The sequence below is a fragment of the Alligator sinensis genome, unplaced genomic scaffold (genome assembly GCF_000455745.1).
Source record: "Alligator sinensis unplaced genomic scaffold, ASM45574v1 scaffold629_1, whole genome shotgun sequence".
NCBI classification, from domain to species: Eukaryota; Metazoa; Chordata; order Crocodylia; family Alligatoridae; genus Alligator; species Alligator sinensis.
The window spans coordinates 306,566-321,417 of NW_005843123.1; the positions used below are offsets into that span (position 1 = coordinate 306,566).

Genomic DNA, 14,852 nt, shown 5'->3' on the forward strand with positions numbered 1-14,852 from the left:
ACCAAATTTCCCAGCTCTGTCTACTGCCTTTGACTCACAGAAGGTGGTTGAGTACTCCTACCCCTGGTGAGGTAAACAAACACTTTTCTAGGATGGTTTGAATAGGGATGATCCTGCCTTGAGTAGGGGGCTGAACAAGATGGGAACTCCTAAGGGAGGTCCTTTTCAGCCCTATTTTCATATGATTCTGTGATTTATTTGGATGTTAGGAGCTTTGAAGTTTTATTTACCCCATTCTCAGAAGGTCTTAAAATTAAACAATACTCTTTGATGGTCACTACAAAGGAAATCTGTTCTAAGACTATATGACAAAATGGAGTGTCACTCTGTTCAGTATAATCACCTGTGTCCCCTTCATGTCAGGAGGTATTTCTTCAAGACTGCTGTGCAGTGGAGGGTGAACCATTTATTGTATAAAGCTGCTGTATGATCATAATAGCGCAGATGTAATAAACTTGGCCTGCTGAATGATGTCTGCAGCTATTAATGTTATCCATAGAAATATCAAATCAATTATGGACCAGGTCCTCAAGCAACTAGAGGAGAACAAGGTGATCAGGAACAGCCACCAAGAGTAAATCATGCCTGACCAACCAGCTTCCTTCTGTGATCAAGTAACAGACTGTGGATGTGAAGAGAGCAGTGGATGTGATGCATCCTGACTTTAGCAAGGCTTTTGACACTCTCTCCCAAAGCATTTTCATGAACAAGCTAAGAAAATATAGACTAGATGAAGGTACTGTAACATTGATGCATAACTGTTTAGATCATTTTGCTCAACAAGTAGTTATCAATGGTTCAGTGTCTAGTTAGGAGGAGATATCAAGTGGCGTTCCCTAGAAGCTTGTCCTGGATTTGGTACTGTTCAGCATACTTATTGATGATTTGGATGATAGAATTATGTGCATGCTTGGCAGATTTGCAGATGACAACAAGTTGGGTGGAGTTGCAGACACTCTGGAGGTCAGGACTAGAATCCAGCATGACCTGGATAGACTGGAAAAATGGTACACAACTAATCCGATGGAATTCAACACAGACAAATAGAAAGGCCTGAACTTGGGACAGAATAAGTGCATGCACATATACAGACTAGGGAATGAATGGTTACTCTGCAGTACTTCAGAGAAGGACCTGGAAGTGACAGTAGACTGTAAGATGAAGATGAGCCAACAAGTGTGCTCTCATTAAAAAAAAACCCCAGAAGTATACTGGGTTATTTCAATGGCAATGTGTCTTGCAAACTGAGGAAAGTGGTCCACCAAGGATAAAAACACGGTGCCCTTCTGGCTAGTGCAGTGATTCTTAACCTGGGTGCCACGGGATCCTAGAGTGCCTTTTAAGGGTGTGTGTGGTATTGCACAATGTTAGCATTGTTAGGTGTGCAAACATGAATCCCAAGCTAAACCCAAAGGTTTTACATGGGAATCCATACTGGCAAAAACAATCTGCCTCGTTGTGATCTTTTTCAGTTGTTTGCAACTGCAGAATTGCTGTATTATTTTCCTATAGTCAAAAAAGAGTCAAACTAAGAGGTTCAGGGTTATTGGTAATAGCTCTGTTGGTTTAAGGAGATAGGTAGACAAGGTTCGTTAGGTAAGTGTGATATCTTTTATTAGACCAACTAAATAGTTGGAAAAATTGTCCTTTGCAAACTTTTGGGTACAAACACCCCTCTTCAGGCACAGGGAGAGTTTGTTGTTTCTTTGTGTTCTCTCCTGGATAGAAAGGAAGCTAGTATGTAAAATGAGGGTCTGTGAAAATACAAATGCATGGCAGGACAATACGTCAGAGAAAGGTAGGAGGGGAGGGGAAGAGGGGGAAGAATGAGCTGGTAAAATGCAGACAAGCATACCTGGGGTTATCAGATGGCAGACAGGTTATAATGAGCCATGAAGCCAATGTCTGTATTTAGTCCATGATCTTTTGTGTCCAGTCGATTTATGATATTTATTACATTTATCTACCCAGGATAGAATACAAAGAAACAACAAACTCTCCCTGTGCCTGAAGAAAGGTGGTTGTACATGACTGCTTGCAAAGAACAATTTTTCCAATTATTTTGTTGGTCTAATAAAAGATATTACATTTACCTAAAGAGCCTTGCCTGAAACCGAGAGCTGGCATTTTCCAAGGGGTGTCTCAATCTAAAAAGGTTGAGAACCACTGAGGTAGTGTCTCTTATACCCAATATGAAATTTGCCTGAGCTGTAATACTGTAGGTTATGGGCTCAGCCTTTGATGTCTACTTTTCTGGTGACTTGGATGTGAAGAGAAGTGCAGTGATGCAGAATACCACTGTATCTGTGGGTTACACAAGTACTGAATTCAGAGTATTTATTTTAGAGACTGCCTTCAAAGCATGTGGGGCTTAATATTTACATTAGGGAACTAGTCTTCATAACATGACCTTATGTTAGCTTTCTGCTGAAATGTGCAAATGATAAATTACACTCCCTCCCCCAGAACAGATATACCGAGGCCTTAATTCATACTTGTCATAAATGAAATGCATAGAAGGATCATGGCAGTCAGTGGAAGGGTTGAGATTAGGATTCATAGGCTCTGTGTTGGCAGTGTTGTGCAGTATTTTGAGTTTCTTTTTCTCTGACTTGGCTCCCCCAAAATTGAGACTGCAAGCAGTAGGGGTCAGAATTGTGTTGATCATGATAGATTTAGCATGTGTCTATTTATGGAGGCATCTATTGCCCCTAATATTTGGTTTTACATGTGACAGATGCACAGTAGTCTGGTATAACACACTACTGAAAAGCACTTGAATACTACAGAATAGGTATAAGAACCTGTATCAAAACAGAATACAATAAAGTAGAACAGAGGCTGCATTTCCTGGTGTTTATGGATTTTATTTTTGCACTTGTACTGCTTAGTGGCTTGAGCTATTTTCACAATGTGTTATTAATGACTGAACTTCCTATGGTTTAAAATTGTTTAAAGCAAAGAGACTGAAGTAAAGATACAGGCTGCATTGTCACGCAGATCAGTTGAACCACCACAGGGAGCTTCTCTCTGCACTCTGGGTTCCATGTTCACCAGGTATGCTCTATATCAATGGGAGCAGACTTTATATTTGCCAGGCATGACACAAATTAACCCCTTACAAAGCCCAAATTCCATTCTGATCCTTCACCCCTCCCGATTGTCTGCTCTGCTTTCTGTTCTCTACCCAACGTGCTGCTCTGTTTTCTTCTCCCTGCCCTATCTACCCTACCTTCTCCTTTGCCTACCACATGCCACACACTGAGGCTGCCCATGCTACAGACTGATCCTGGCAGAACTGCCCCAGTGCAGCAGACTACTGTGAAAGGCAAAGAATGAGCTCTCTGCTTTCCTGCAGGCTGTCCTGATGGGGCAATCTGGTACCAGTCAGAGGCAAGAAGACATGGGGCCAGAGCTTTCTGGAACCCTCACAGTTCCACTAGGGACTGTGGAGTGCAAGCTAAGGCACTCGTCATCCTGGCTTATCCTGACAGAGACTATCACAAGGAATCTACAAAGCCTCCCCTCCTAGCTGCTTAATTCCCAACCCCTCCTAAAGTGCAACAGAAAACCAGACATTTCCAGATCCATTACCTCTCTGGATAGGCCTGAGGTCCATGGATTAAACTCTCCTTTGCTAAAAGTAAGGTCCTTGGACAGCAAGAAGGCCAGGATGCACTCGCTACTCTGCTTTGACACTATCCATGGGTTTAGCTCTATAACTGGACAGAGCATTCTGATCTGAGTAAAGAGGCAGGGATGGACACATATGGTCCCCCAGAATGAAGCAGCAGCAGAACGTGTTCACCCTTTCATCCCTGGGCACTTCTGCTGGGCTCCCATCTTTGCCCTGGGACTTTGACAGGAACAACACCACTATGTCCTCAGTTGTGGAAAGCTTACCAGGGGATGGCTGATGCTGAGGACTCCTGCTATAAATACTTTGTGGAGACAACTGGAGTGCTACTACAGAGTAAAGTGGAAAAAGTCATCCACACAGGGACCCTCCAGTGATGACTTTGCTAGGCACTGCTAATATCTGGTCTGCGAGTATCAGTGCTGACTTGTGTTGTGTTCAGTGTTTAAACATCTTTGTGGTAGCTTTGCAGGAACATCCATTTGTCTAAACAGCATGCCTAAGAAGCATGCAGCATTGCATGTGAGTGCATGTTTGTCATGTTTTAGTAAGGTAGGACTCAGAACATCCAGAAAAAAAGCCATTTTTGGAAGTGCTCATTAATGTCTGCCTGACTTGAGAACCAAAGTTGCTTTAGAAACTTTAAGAAAGCTCAGATTGATCATGTTAAGTACTTTTTTCAAAGAAGAATCAGAACCAAACAGAACAAAAATATTGGAATGGTTTCATGAAAAGGAGATTTGATACAAGCTTGATCACTGTGCTGCCATCAGCATCTCCTTAGATAGCACCTCATTTGCTTTCACAGATTTCAAGGTGCTTTTTAAAGGATAAGATAAGTGAAGAAAAATGACTCTCTCAGTATCCTTCAGGGAGTTAAAGGCAGGTCCAAAATTAGAGGACAGGTCTGGCTTTTGGCACTGTCAGAATATGTCTGTATTGAAGAGTTAGCTTGGGCTCATACATGGGTGCTGTTCCGCTTATTGTATATATAATAAGCGCATATACAAGCCCACCTTGTCTAAGTTGGGTAGTGATGGATAGCTGAGTATTGAGGACAGCTGGCCTGGCTGGGCATGTAAGTTCAGTGTTTTTGGTGTTAGGCAAGCTGTGACCCACCTACATTGCCACTGGATGACACTGCAGTACGGATAGCCCTCCAGAGCCTTCCCACATTCTACCCCATGTGCCCAGAAGAACAGCAGAGTTTTCTGAAAATTACTGGGAAAGAATCATCATCTCAGTTGACTGCAGCACAAAGAACTATGACGTGCCTCAAGAAACACATACAAGTGCGTGCAGCACCACTAAGTATTCAGCTTGGGGTTAATGGTATGGCTCACATGTGGGTGTCAATCACCCAAGTTAGCTCTTCAGTGGAGATACAGCCTCACGCTCTATAATGCTTTTGATGCCTTTATTTTTTTTTAAATTCCAGGTGGTATCAGTAACACAGGTAAGGAAACGTGTTAAAATGACTTCGGGTCTTAATATTCACTTCAGTAAAATCACTTGGCTCCAAGTTTGTTACCAGATTATTGTTATTACTAGCTGGGTGAGTCTACATGAACATTTACTGCACAGAAAATTACTGTGCAGTAAGCAGTTTCTAGGCCGGGGTCTACATGTGCTGACATTAACACCTTAATGCAATGCAAAGCAGCTTGCTGGGTGACCGCATCAGCCTGCCTTGGTCAGCACCCTGGACAGCCCTAGCCAAAATCTCCTCCCCATGTTCCTGCTTTCCATCCAAGGACAGTAGCCGAAGCCAAGCACATGGGACATCACCTGCTGCTGGAGAGCTGGAGCTGCAGCTCTGGTAGCAGGGAAAGGCCCCACGTGACTCCCTGCAGGGGAAGGGGGCAGCAGGGCAGGCAGGTTTGGGGCTGCTGTGTCATCTGTCTGCAGTGTCTGATGCTGCTTTCCCTGCCCTATGGAGTGAGCCTGGGCAGGGTTGGGGCTGTGTCTGCTCCCAGCTGCTAGTGCCAGTTTCCCTGTTGTGTGTACTTTTGTTCCAGGCATGTGCAGGGCTTTCCTGCCACCAGGACACTGCCTGTGAGAGAAGCTGGGTGCAGCACGAGGGGAGTGAGCCACATGGAGCCACCAGCAGTGCATGCCACTTCTCTCACAGCAGCCCTGTCAGTGCTGCTGCCCCCTTCCCCTGCTGCTGGAACTGTGGCTTCAGCTCTGCAGCAACAGGTGGCATGGCACCCAGTGACAGCGTGCCATGCTGCATGCTGGGCTCTGGCCGCTCAGCCTAAGGTGACTAATGCAATGTTAATTGTCTTACAGCGCCTTACATGCCAGGTGTTACTGTGCAGTAAGACATCTACACGTGTAAATTTGATACCTACATCAAGCAGGTTTCAAATTTGCACCCAACTTAGCATACATCGCCATAGTTACTGCACAATACCGGCAGGCATATATAGACACGGCCCATCCTGTGCAGTAGTTTTTAGGTTACTGTGCAGTAACTGTGCACATGTAGATGTGCCCTCAGTGTTTCTTCTGCTACAATTCACTATTTGTACTCTGGGGGATGTTGGCAGAGGGGCGGGGAAGGGGTGTGCACCTATACTCAGCTTGTGAATCGGTAAACAAGGAAGGTATTCCCAAGCACAAAATACCTAGAAGTATGCATGCAATGAATTAAGGTTAGTGGATGTAGCAGGTGTAAAAATCCAAGCATCCAGTACATTATTGTAGGTGATGCAATCACTCTGCTGTAGTCAGAGTGAGGATTTGATAGGGAAATGAACATGTGTGTGAAAGAAGGGTAATGTACTAGTTCAGGCAGAAAGACAACTAATCTGCTGTGTGTTATGTGCTGTCCTGCATGTATACAACTAGAAACAGACCTAAACAGAGATTAGGTGAGCACTTCATCTCTGTGTTTGGGTTAGAAGTCCAATAGCATAGACTCATAGAAAAGTAGGGCTTAGAATCCATAGAGCATTGGCAATGTCAGCCTGCCCAGTGGTTCACACCATAGAAAAAGGGGAGGCAAAACAGAGCAGGGGGCTACAGACAAGAAAAATGAGGGAGTAGATTCCAAAGAGAAACTAGGCAAAAGCAAATACTGGAACACCCGATGACTAGATGCCATTCCTAGTGTTGGAGAAAGCTCAGTTTGCTCTCCAGCCACCTGACACTTGACAACCTTGCGTCTATATTTGATGACATGTGCCTGAAGTTTTATGTTCATGGTATGTTTTATTCTGTGCTGCCTCTGTGTGGATTCCCAGCATGTTGACAATGAATTTGAAACAGTATTATTCAAGTTGAAAGCTTCAGTGACTTTTGTCCCATGAGGAATGCCAGGAGAGAGCCTTCATTCCGGTCTGTTCAATGGGGCAAAGTTTGCAGGCATCTTACAACAGTTATGGAAATGGAGGTGGGAGGGTGTCAACACCCAGTTCGTTTATTTGTGCAATATAAGTGTCATCCTTTGGTTCTGTAGAAATGCCTTTTTAAATTTTATATGTTTTTTTCGCTCCTTCGTGGTTGTGAAGAAAGATGACCCGAGTCATTTAGACACACATCACACATAGTGATGTGTGTCTAAGCCTGCAGAGAGCTCAGACATACATCAATATATGATGTCACAGTAGTTCTGAGAGGAATGAACATTGCCCTTTAATTAACCTCAGTCAGGTGTTAATAGCAAAGTCTAACAGAGACACTTTAAAAGTCAGCATTTAACTATTGATTTGCTGATCATTTAGTAAAGGACTTGGGGAAATGATGGGGGAAATTAGAAGTTTCTGTGGGAAAGGAGATGCAGAAAAGAGATTGCCAGAAAAGGGAGAGAGAAACAGAGGAAGGAGCATAGGAAAAGACCCAAGGGCAAAGACAGTCTCAACCCTTATGGGGATTACACTTTCTAACCAAGCAATGCTGAACAGAACAATAAGATGCTGAATGCATCTGTTTGCTAAAGAAAGGACATGTTGTCCCCTTGATCTTTGTGCAAAACTCTTGTTGCACTATTCTTGGAAAGGTTGGTCAGAAGATACCTCTTAGGAAAGAGGAGCAGTCCTGACCATATCACCTATGGAGTCCTGACTATATCAGCAAGTCTGCCCTCTGCAGAATAGAGTGCGGTAACATAGTTTACATTTATGACAGGTCTGTTCCATGCAGGACAATAGCAGAAAAAAAATGCCATTTAAGGATTGTTACATCTTTGCCAAATGCTACCTTTGCAAAGCTCCAGTGTCTGTAGATGGTACTTGTGCTAGGAATGGATCCAGGGGTCCTGAGGGGATGAATAGATATGTTTCACATTACCCTCCCTCACTCCTGTTCATGTTGTAATATCTATACTAATGGTCATCTGGGTTTTAAGCTTTTTTTTCTTTTTTTATGTTTATCTTATTCCAGATGTATGCTCTGAAGCCTTTTGAAATGAATGGTCTGCCCAAGACGGTGCCTTTAAGTTTGCCTTATGAAAACTTCAAAAAGGATGTATCAGACTATAGGGAAAAGCCTAGGATCCTCCAACGGATAAAGAAAGTTGACTTCTCAACTGTTGTCTTGACTGCTCCTTACAAAGCCGAACCACATCTAGAAATTAATGGAAGATGTGAAGACGAAGAAGAAGGGGAAGAGGAGGAGGATGATGCTGGTTATTTAGGAGAAGAGGTTGACATGCACAGTGGCTCCAGCAGTGATGTGAGTCAGAAGAGCACAGAACACAGTCAGGAAGGTGCTCCATCTACCTTGTTGGCAGATGACCAGAAGGAGTCCAAAGGTCGAGCTTCCACTGCAGATGGTGATTTGGAACTGGAGGAAGGCTCAAAAACACTTGTGTTGTTTTCACCTGGTGACTTGAAGAAATCGCCTGTTACTGCAGACTTGGCTCCAGAAGTCGATCTAGGGACTCTTGCTGCATTAACACCTCAGAGCGAGCGGCCACAACCCATGGGTAGTCAGCTGGATGTATCAGAGCCAGGGACTCTGTCCTCAGTCCTTAAATCAGAACCAAAACCACCAGTTGCAGTGGCTACTACTTCCTCCCCATTTACCAAAGTTGAGCGCACATTTGTTCATATTGCTGAAAAGACCCACCTAAATGTAATGTCCAGTGGCCAGCTGGTGAGGCATGATGATTACTGCCCTCCTAGCCAGTTTGAAGAGATCATCATTGAGGAGGAGCTGGAAGAAAATCCTGTATTGGTAGAAAATGGTACTTTGCATTCTGGTTTACAAGGTGCAGAGACAGCTTTCTCAGCTAACCATGTTGAAACAACCTCAGAGATGGCAGGAGAACAACCATCACTTCCTAATGGTGTAGCCAAGCTTCAAGAGGAGTGTATCGAGCTCAAAGATAAAGTGGAACTTGCACAGGATTTGGAAGAAACTGGTAAACTTATTTCTGAAGAGACAGTCCTTGAAAAAACAATTCCCGTAGCAGAGAACCTCCATGAAGCACCAAAGCAAGGCCCCAGGAAGTTGCTGGGCTCCAGATACAGAAGCCGGATTCCCATCTTGTTCTCAGAAGAGGACACTGGCTCAGAGCTTTCAGCCTCTCTCTCGGGCAAAGAAAGACTTCATAAGAGGTCAAAACATCCAGACTTAGCTCGCCTAGTGATGGAGAAGAGGCAGAACCGTCTCCTCAGACTGGCTTCTGGGGCATCCTCCTCAGCATCCTCTAGTGATGAGAGGCACAGGGCCTCAGAGACCCTGTCAGCCACTGGCTCTGAAGAAGACATGCATGACTCTGATGACTCCATCCCAAGAAAAGCAGAGGAGGAGAAAGTTCCCTTTCTGGGTAGGGAAGAAAAAACCTTAAGCACGAAGAGCAGAATCCCTCGCCCCATTGCACCCATGAAGACACCACCAATGACAATAAAGTTTTGTAGCCCATCAGCAGTTGCACCACTAATACCAAGGAGCTCCCCACTAGATACTGCTCTCACAAGCAGGTAAAACAGGAGTACTTTTGTTCAGGCATCAAAGTCTCTAGGTTTCTTTAGATTTGTTCACCCTTGGCATTCAGGCCCCCTTGTGCTTACCTTAGCTATGGTGTCCACTCTCTCTCTCACTTTTCTTCAGCCAGGCCCTATGGTCCACCTCCATCCCCATTGTCACACGGTCCTGGGGACCATTCTCTAACCCCCTTGATCTCAGCCATGCCAAGGGGTCTGTTCTCATCCCCTCTTATGCTTGGCCTGTCTCTAAGTCCCATCCCCCAGTGCTCCTGCACCTGGCTTAACTCTGGGATCAACCCACTGACCTCTTAATACTGAGCCTGGCTGTGGAATCTAACCCCCATCATTTCCCTCCACCTGTTCATGGAGCCCCCCTCAACCCCTCTATTCTGGCTGGGTCATAGCATCAACCCCTCAATTTTCTTGTGCTTGGCCTGGCTGTAGGAATCCAACCTCCTCAAATAGTCTCCATCAGTCTAGCCCCGAGATGCCTTTTCCAAATACTTTTTCACTTAGCCTAGCATGGGATCCACTCCCAACTCTATTATGCTTTGTCCGGCTAGAGCTCCTATTCTAAATGACTTGAACTGGCCTTACCATTGGGATCCCTGCCCCCTGTTTTCTTATTCATGTCCTTTTGTCTGTTTCAGTACTGTGTTTCATTTTGCCTTCAGCTTTCATCATGCTGGCTGTGTCTACACAAGGCACTGACTGCACAGTAGCCTGAGACTACTGCACAGTAGCACTGCATGGCAGAAACTGTAATGTGATGCTATTGCACAGTCGTCTTGGGCTACTACACAGTCAGTGTCACAAAAAAGCTGCTTGTCTGTTTATACAAGTACTAAATGACTGTGCAGTAACAACTGTGCAGTCAGCATCTTGTGTAGATGTGGCGACTGTGTCTGGCCTTGAAGCCATCTGGATTGGCCTACCCTGGGTGTTATTACTACAAGACTAGAGCACAGAGGATTCAGCATTAAAAGCTAGATCCAGAGTTTCCAAATTGCTCAGTGCCCAGCCTGTTCTCAGCATAGATACAGAGCTGTATGCCCTCCTGGGAGTACAGTTGGGGTGGATCTCACACACTGGAGAAGGACCAGCACAGGTATATGCTACAACTTTCCTCTTGGATATATATTCCAAAGACCCCACCAGTGCCAGAGGAAAGGAGTTGAGGATGGAGGGGAGGGGGAGGGAAGAAGGAGGGAGAGTCAAGAGTACATTGTGCTGACTGCTCTGCACACATAATGGTATAATCTCTGTTACTGAAGCAACAGCAGTGTTCAGAAGATGAACACCATGTGAAGAGTTTGGGAGAAGGGTATAAATCACACACACAGTGTGTAACATAAAGGCAGTTGGTATTTCTCTTAGAAATACTTAAGGATTGGCTTTTCTTACGTGCCACTGGGCCTGGCTTTTTGACCCACCAGTGGGGTTCCCTGCATGCCCCTCAAAGAGATGTATAGCATAAGCCAGTAATTCTCAACCTTTTTAAATTAAAGGCAGTCCTTGTTAGAGGGCTCAAGAAAATGCCAGATAATAAAGTAATTTTTCTATTGCACACAACTCAGAAAGGCTACAATGGTTCAGAATTTTTTTAACACTATGAGCAGGTCTACATGAGATGCCTTACTGCGCAGTACAGCTAATTACTATGCAGTAAGTGTCTGTGTCTACACATGCTGCAACAGAATGTGCTGATGCTTAGTGTGCAGAAATTGGCCTTAATCACAATTTGCTACCTGAAAATGCAAAATGGTCAGCTGGAAATCAGGAACGATCACCTGGAATGGTCAGCTGGAAATAAGAGATACTTAGCTCCCACTGCCAGCTCCGTGGTCATGGGGCTGGTACTGGGAGATTCATTTCTCCCAGCCTGGGCTCCAGAGTCATGGAGCAGGGGCTGGGAACTCAATGCTGCCAAGGCAAGGGGACATTGCCTCTGCCCAGGCTTCAGCTCCCAGGGGCAGGGAGACAGCTGTCTCTTGAACCCTGGGCTAGCACTCAGGTGGAGCCTAGACTTTTCCCTGGCTACTGCAGGGGCCTATTGCAGGGCCACAGAGAGCAGGAGCAGTCTGCTGCGAGGAGCAGCAAATCTGCTTATGCATCCCTGCATGTGTAGACATGTGCCCTGGAGAGTTTACTCTCCAGTAGTTTACTCAAGAGTAAACTGCTCCCGGATTATTTGCATATGTAGATGTGCCCATAGTAGCGATCATGTGGGTCTACACATGGTCGCCCGCTATGTTGCCATACTGACACGCTCCCCCAGTATAGCGTGCCACTATGCCAACGTAGTGGCAAAATCTAACTCTGCGTTGTGCAGATGGTACAGTAACTGCCCTTGCTGCACCATGCTTTAAGCATGGTGCCATAGCAACATTGCCATATGACAATGCGTTGATGTGCTCTCTGTGTTCTTATTTGAAATTATTGGGTTTATTTTGCACATCTAATTGTGTTAATGTTGCATGGCATCCCTCAGCACTCCTAAAAGGATCTCAAGGCACTCTAGAATGTTGTGGCACTGTAACCGGGGGGGCCTTCTCGGGGCTGATTTCACTGTGGCCCGGCCCCCTGTTTCTGGGCTAACCGCCCGCCATGCCTTGTCGGCGATTGATTCATTGTTGTTAATAAAGCGGGAGGCTGCCCATTTCCTGCTCCTGTTTCCTGCTCCGTTCCTCCCCTTCACCGCAGCCCAAGCCTCGCAGATGGCATCCATAGTTCTCACAATCACCAGCCCCTCGCTGGGCCCCAGGATTCTACTGTTTGAACCCCTCTACGATCCTTCCATTCTGGCGGCCTAATCTGCCTTCATCCTGGGCAGCATAGCTCCCTGAACTGTCTGCTTCCCCTTCTGGGTGTGGTCCCCCCGGGACGTTTGGCTCACTAGCCCTGGCCAACCTCCACGCCAGTCGGAACCCCAGGCCCTCAGCTCTCGGGTGTTCCTTGCGGTGGGCCCCTGGCCCTTTGACCCTTCTGGTCCTGGCCCCAGCTTTGACTAGTCAGGGGATGTCCAGACAGGTGCAAGTCTATGGCCCCACTCTCTCACTGGGGCCCACTGTCCTACAAAGGGGTAAGGGTAACCCACCCGGTTGTGGAGGCTAGGGGTTAAGGCACCCTGACCTGCCTTTGACTGGGGTGGTAACTGGCCCAGTATTTCCTGGGGGCTCCCGCGCCACTGAGAGCCCCACCAGGCCACCCACTTCCGGCAGGGTGCAGTTTTAAGTCATACCCAGGACCAGGAGCCTCCTGACCATCCCCTACAGCTCCTCCCTTACCTCCAGATGATACCTGCAGCCAGGCAATGTCGCTGCCTGGCCTCCAGCAGGAAAACTGCCCTGTTTATATGGACAGCCCTAGGTTCAAAATGGCTGCCCTTATCAGGCACCCGGCAGCTGCCAGCTCCAGGCCCTTTAAAGTGGCAGGCACAAACAGTGCCCTGCCACAGGCACCCTGGTTGAGAATCACTGGCATAAGCTTTCCTGAATCAGTACTCACTTTGTCAGATATCATAGTATGTGATGAAGTGAGCTTGGGGTCACAAAAGTTTATGCTATATATCTCTGATTTAATTAGTCTATAAGATACAAATCTACCCTGCTCTCTACCTGACTTCAGATTAACATGGTTAACTACCTCTCTTTTCTTATCATTTCCTACATATCAGATATGATACAATCTCTTCCAAGTTTCATCAGTCTTTGTTAATACTAGCTTAGCTTCTTAGTTCCTAGACCATGAGCCTGATAGAGCTCTACCTGGCTCAATCCCTGGTAGACCCATGAGCCTGTGCTATAAGCACAGCGTTAGAAAAGCTTCTAAATTAGGCCTTAGAGCAGTGATTCTCAACCAGAGAATCACCCTGAGGGGTGCTGCAAGATCTTGTTAAGGATGCCTTACAATATTAGGACTGCTAGGTGTGCAAACACCTACACGAGTCACAAGATAAGCCTTGAGGTTTCAAATAGCATTTATAGTGTCAAGAGCATTCTGACCAGTTGTAGTCTTTCTGAGTTCTTTATGACATACTAATTGCTCTGGTGTTTTTTGGTTGTCAAAAAATAAGTGAAAACTGAAATGTGGCATTTTCTGAAGGGTGCCTTGAGTCTAAAAACCTTAGAGGGACTTTGTAGATTCAGAACAGAGAAGCCTGCATGTGAATCAGTGCTGTGGTTCTAAGATTTAGAAACATGGTGCTCAAGCTGGTTCCCTCTCTTTAGTCTTCAGTTGGTTCAGTATTGAGGCCACACTGAATTGGTTCAGTATTGAGGCTACACAAACTAGCAAGTTTTCCCAGCACCTGATGGTTGGGAGATTCCCTAGCAATATTTTTGCCAGCTCTGCAAGTAGCCGAGACCCTAGTACAGAGGTGTCTCCTCATGTCCCCTCTCTTCTCTCCTTGCAGGCTTCATGCACAGGGACCAACTGGGAGTGTGTTCACTGACACCCGAACAAAGCAGATGCAAAACTGGCCTCCTTCCTCACCAAGTCCTGCTCCTCCTCCTCGGCGAAGCAGCCCCAGGACAGCCATCTGTGGTCCCCCTAGGAGTCCTGTCCTTCCCCCCCAAAATCTCAATGCTTCCCCCAAAAGCCAGGTGTCCAGAAAGGAAAGTCCTTCACCATCTCGGCAGCATAGGTCAGGGACTGCCATTCAGCGAGTTCAACCTCCTCCCAGGTCCCAACCCAGAGTCCAAACAGGGGGTTTGAAAGGAGATGCTCCAACATCCCAGGGCACAGCCAGAAAAGGACAAAGAGGGAAAACCCAGACTGAGAGTCCAACAACCAAAGGAAGGCAAATGTCCATGGAAGGCAAGGCTGCTACCAGATAATGGTCTTCTGCTGCCAACCCATCAGGCTTGGTAACTTTTACCTATAGTATACATTTGAGATGCTGCAGCACAGCCTTACATGCCAGAACCACAAGCGTATAGCAAAAAGCTGTACTTCAGTACTTCACTCACTCTCATGCCATCGCGATACAGCTCCTACGGGGCCTCTGAGCCATGGAGTCTCTCACAGGGGAATCATCCAGGCCACAGCTCACGCTTGCTATTGCAAAGCACCAAGCAGTGACTCAGGCAGCCTGCCGAGTTCCTGACCCTCATTTGTCCCTCTGTAGTATCCTTTCTCAGTTAGCAATATCAGTCACCAATACCAAGTGCTGATACTTTAGCTTTTGAAACAGGTGCAAAGATTATGGGAGCAGGTGCTACATCCACCTGGAGGAGTGGGCTCCTGAACTGGAGGTGGCTCCCCCACATCTTTGTGTT

General features: G+C 46.1%; 1 protein-coding gene across 1 annotated transcript in view; it reads left to right on the forward strand.

Annotated features, from left to right (window-relative positions):
* Positions 1–14,411, forward strand: part of TTBK1 (tau tubulin kinase 1) — a 288,592-nt gene extending 274,181 nt beyond the window's left edge. Inside the window, exons 14-15 of the mRNA XM_025193892.1 lie at positions 8,024–9,567; positions 13,988–14,411. Coding sequence (XP_025049677.1) covers positions 8,024–9,567; positions 13,988–14,411 — 1,968 coding nt within the window. The remainder of the gene's footprint in view (positions 1–8,023; positions 9,568–13,987) is intronic.
* Positions 14,412–14,852: the final 441 nt, after the last annotated feature.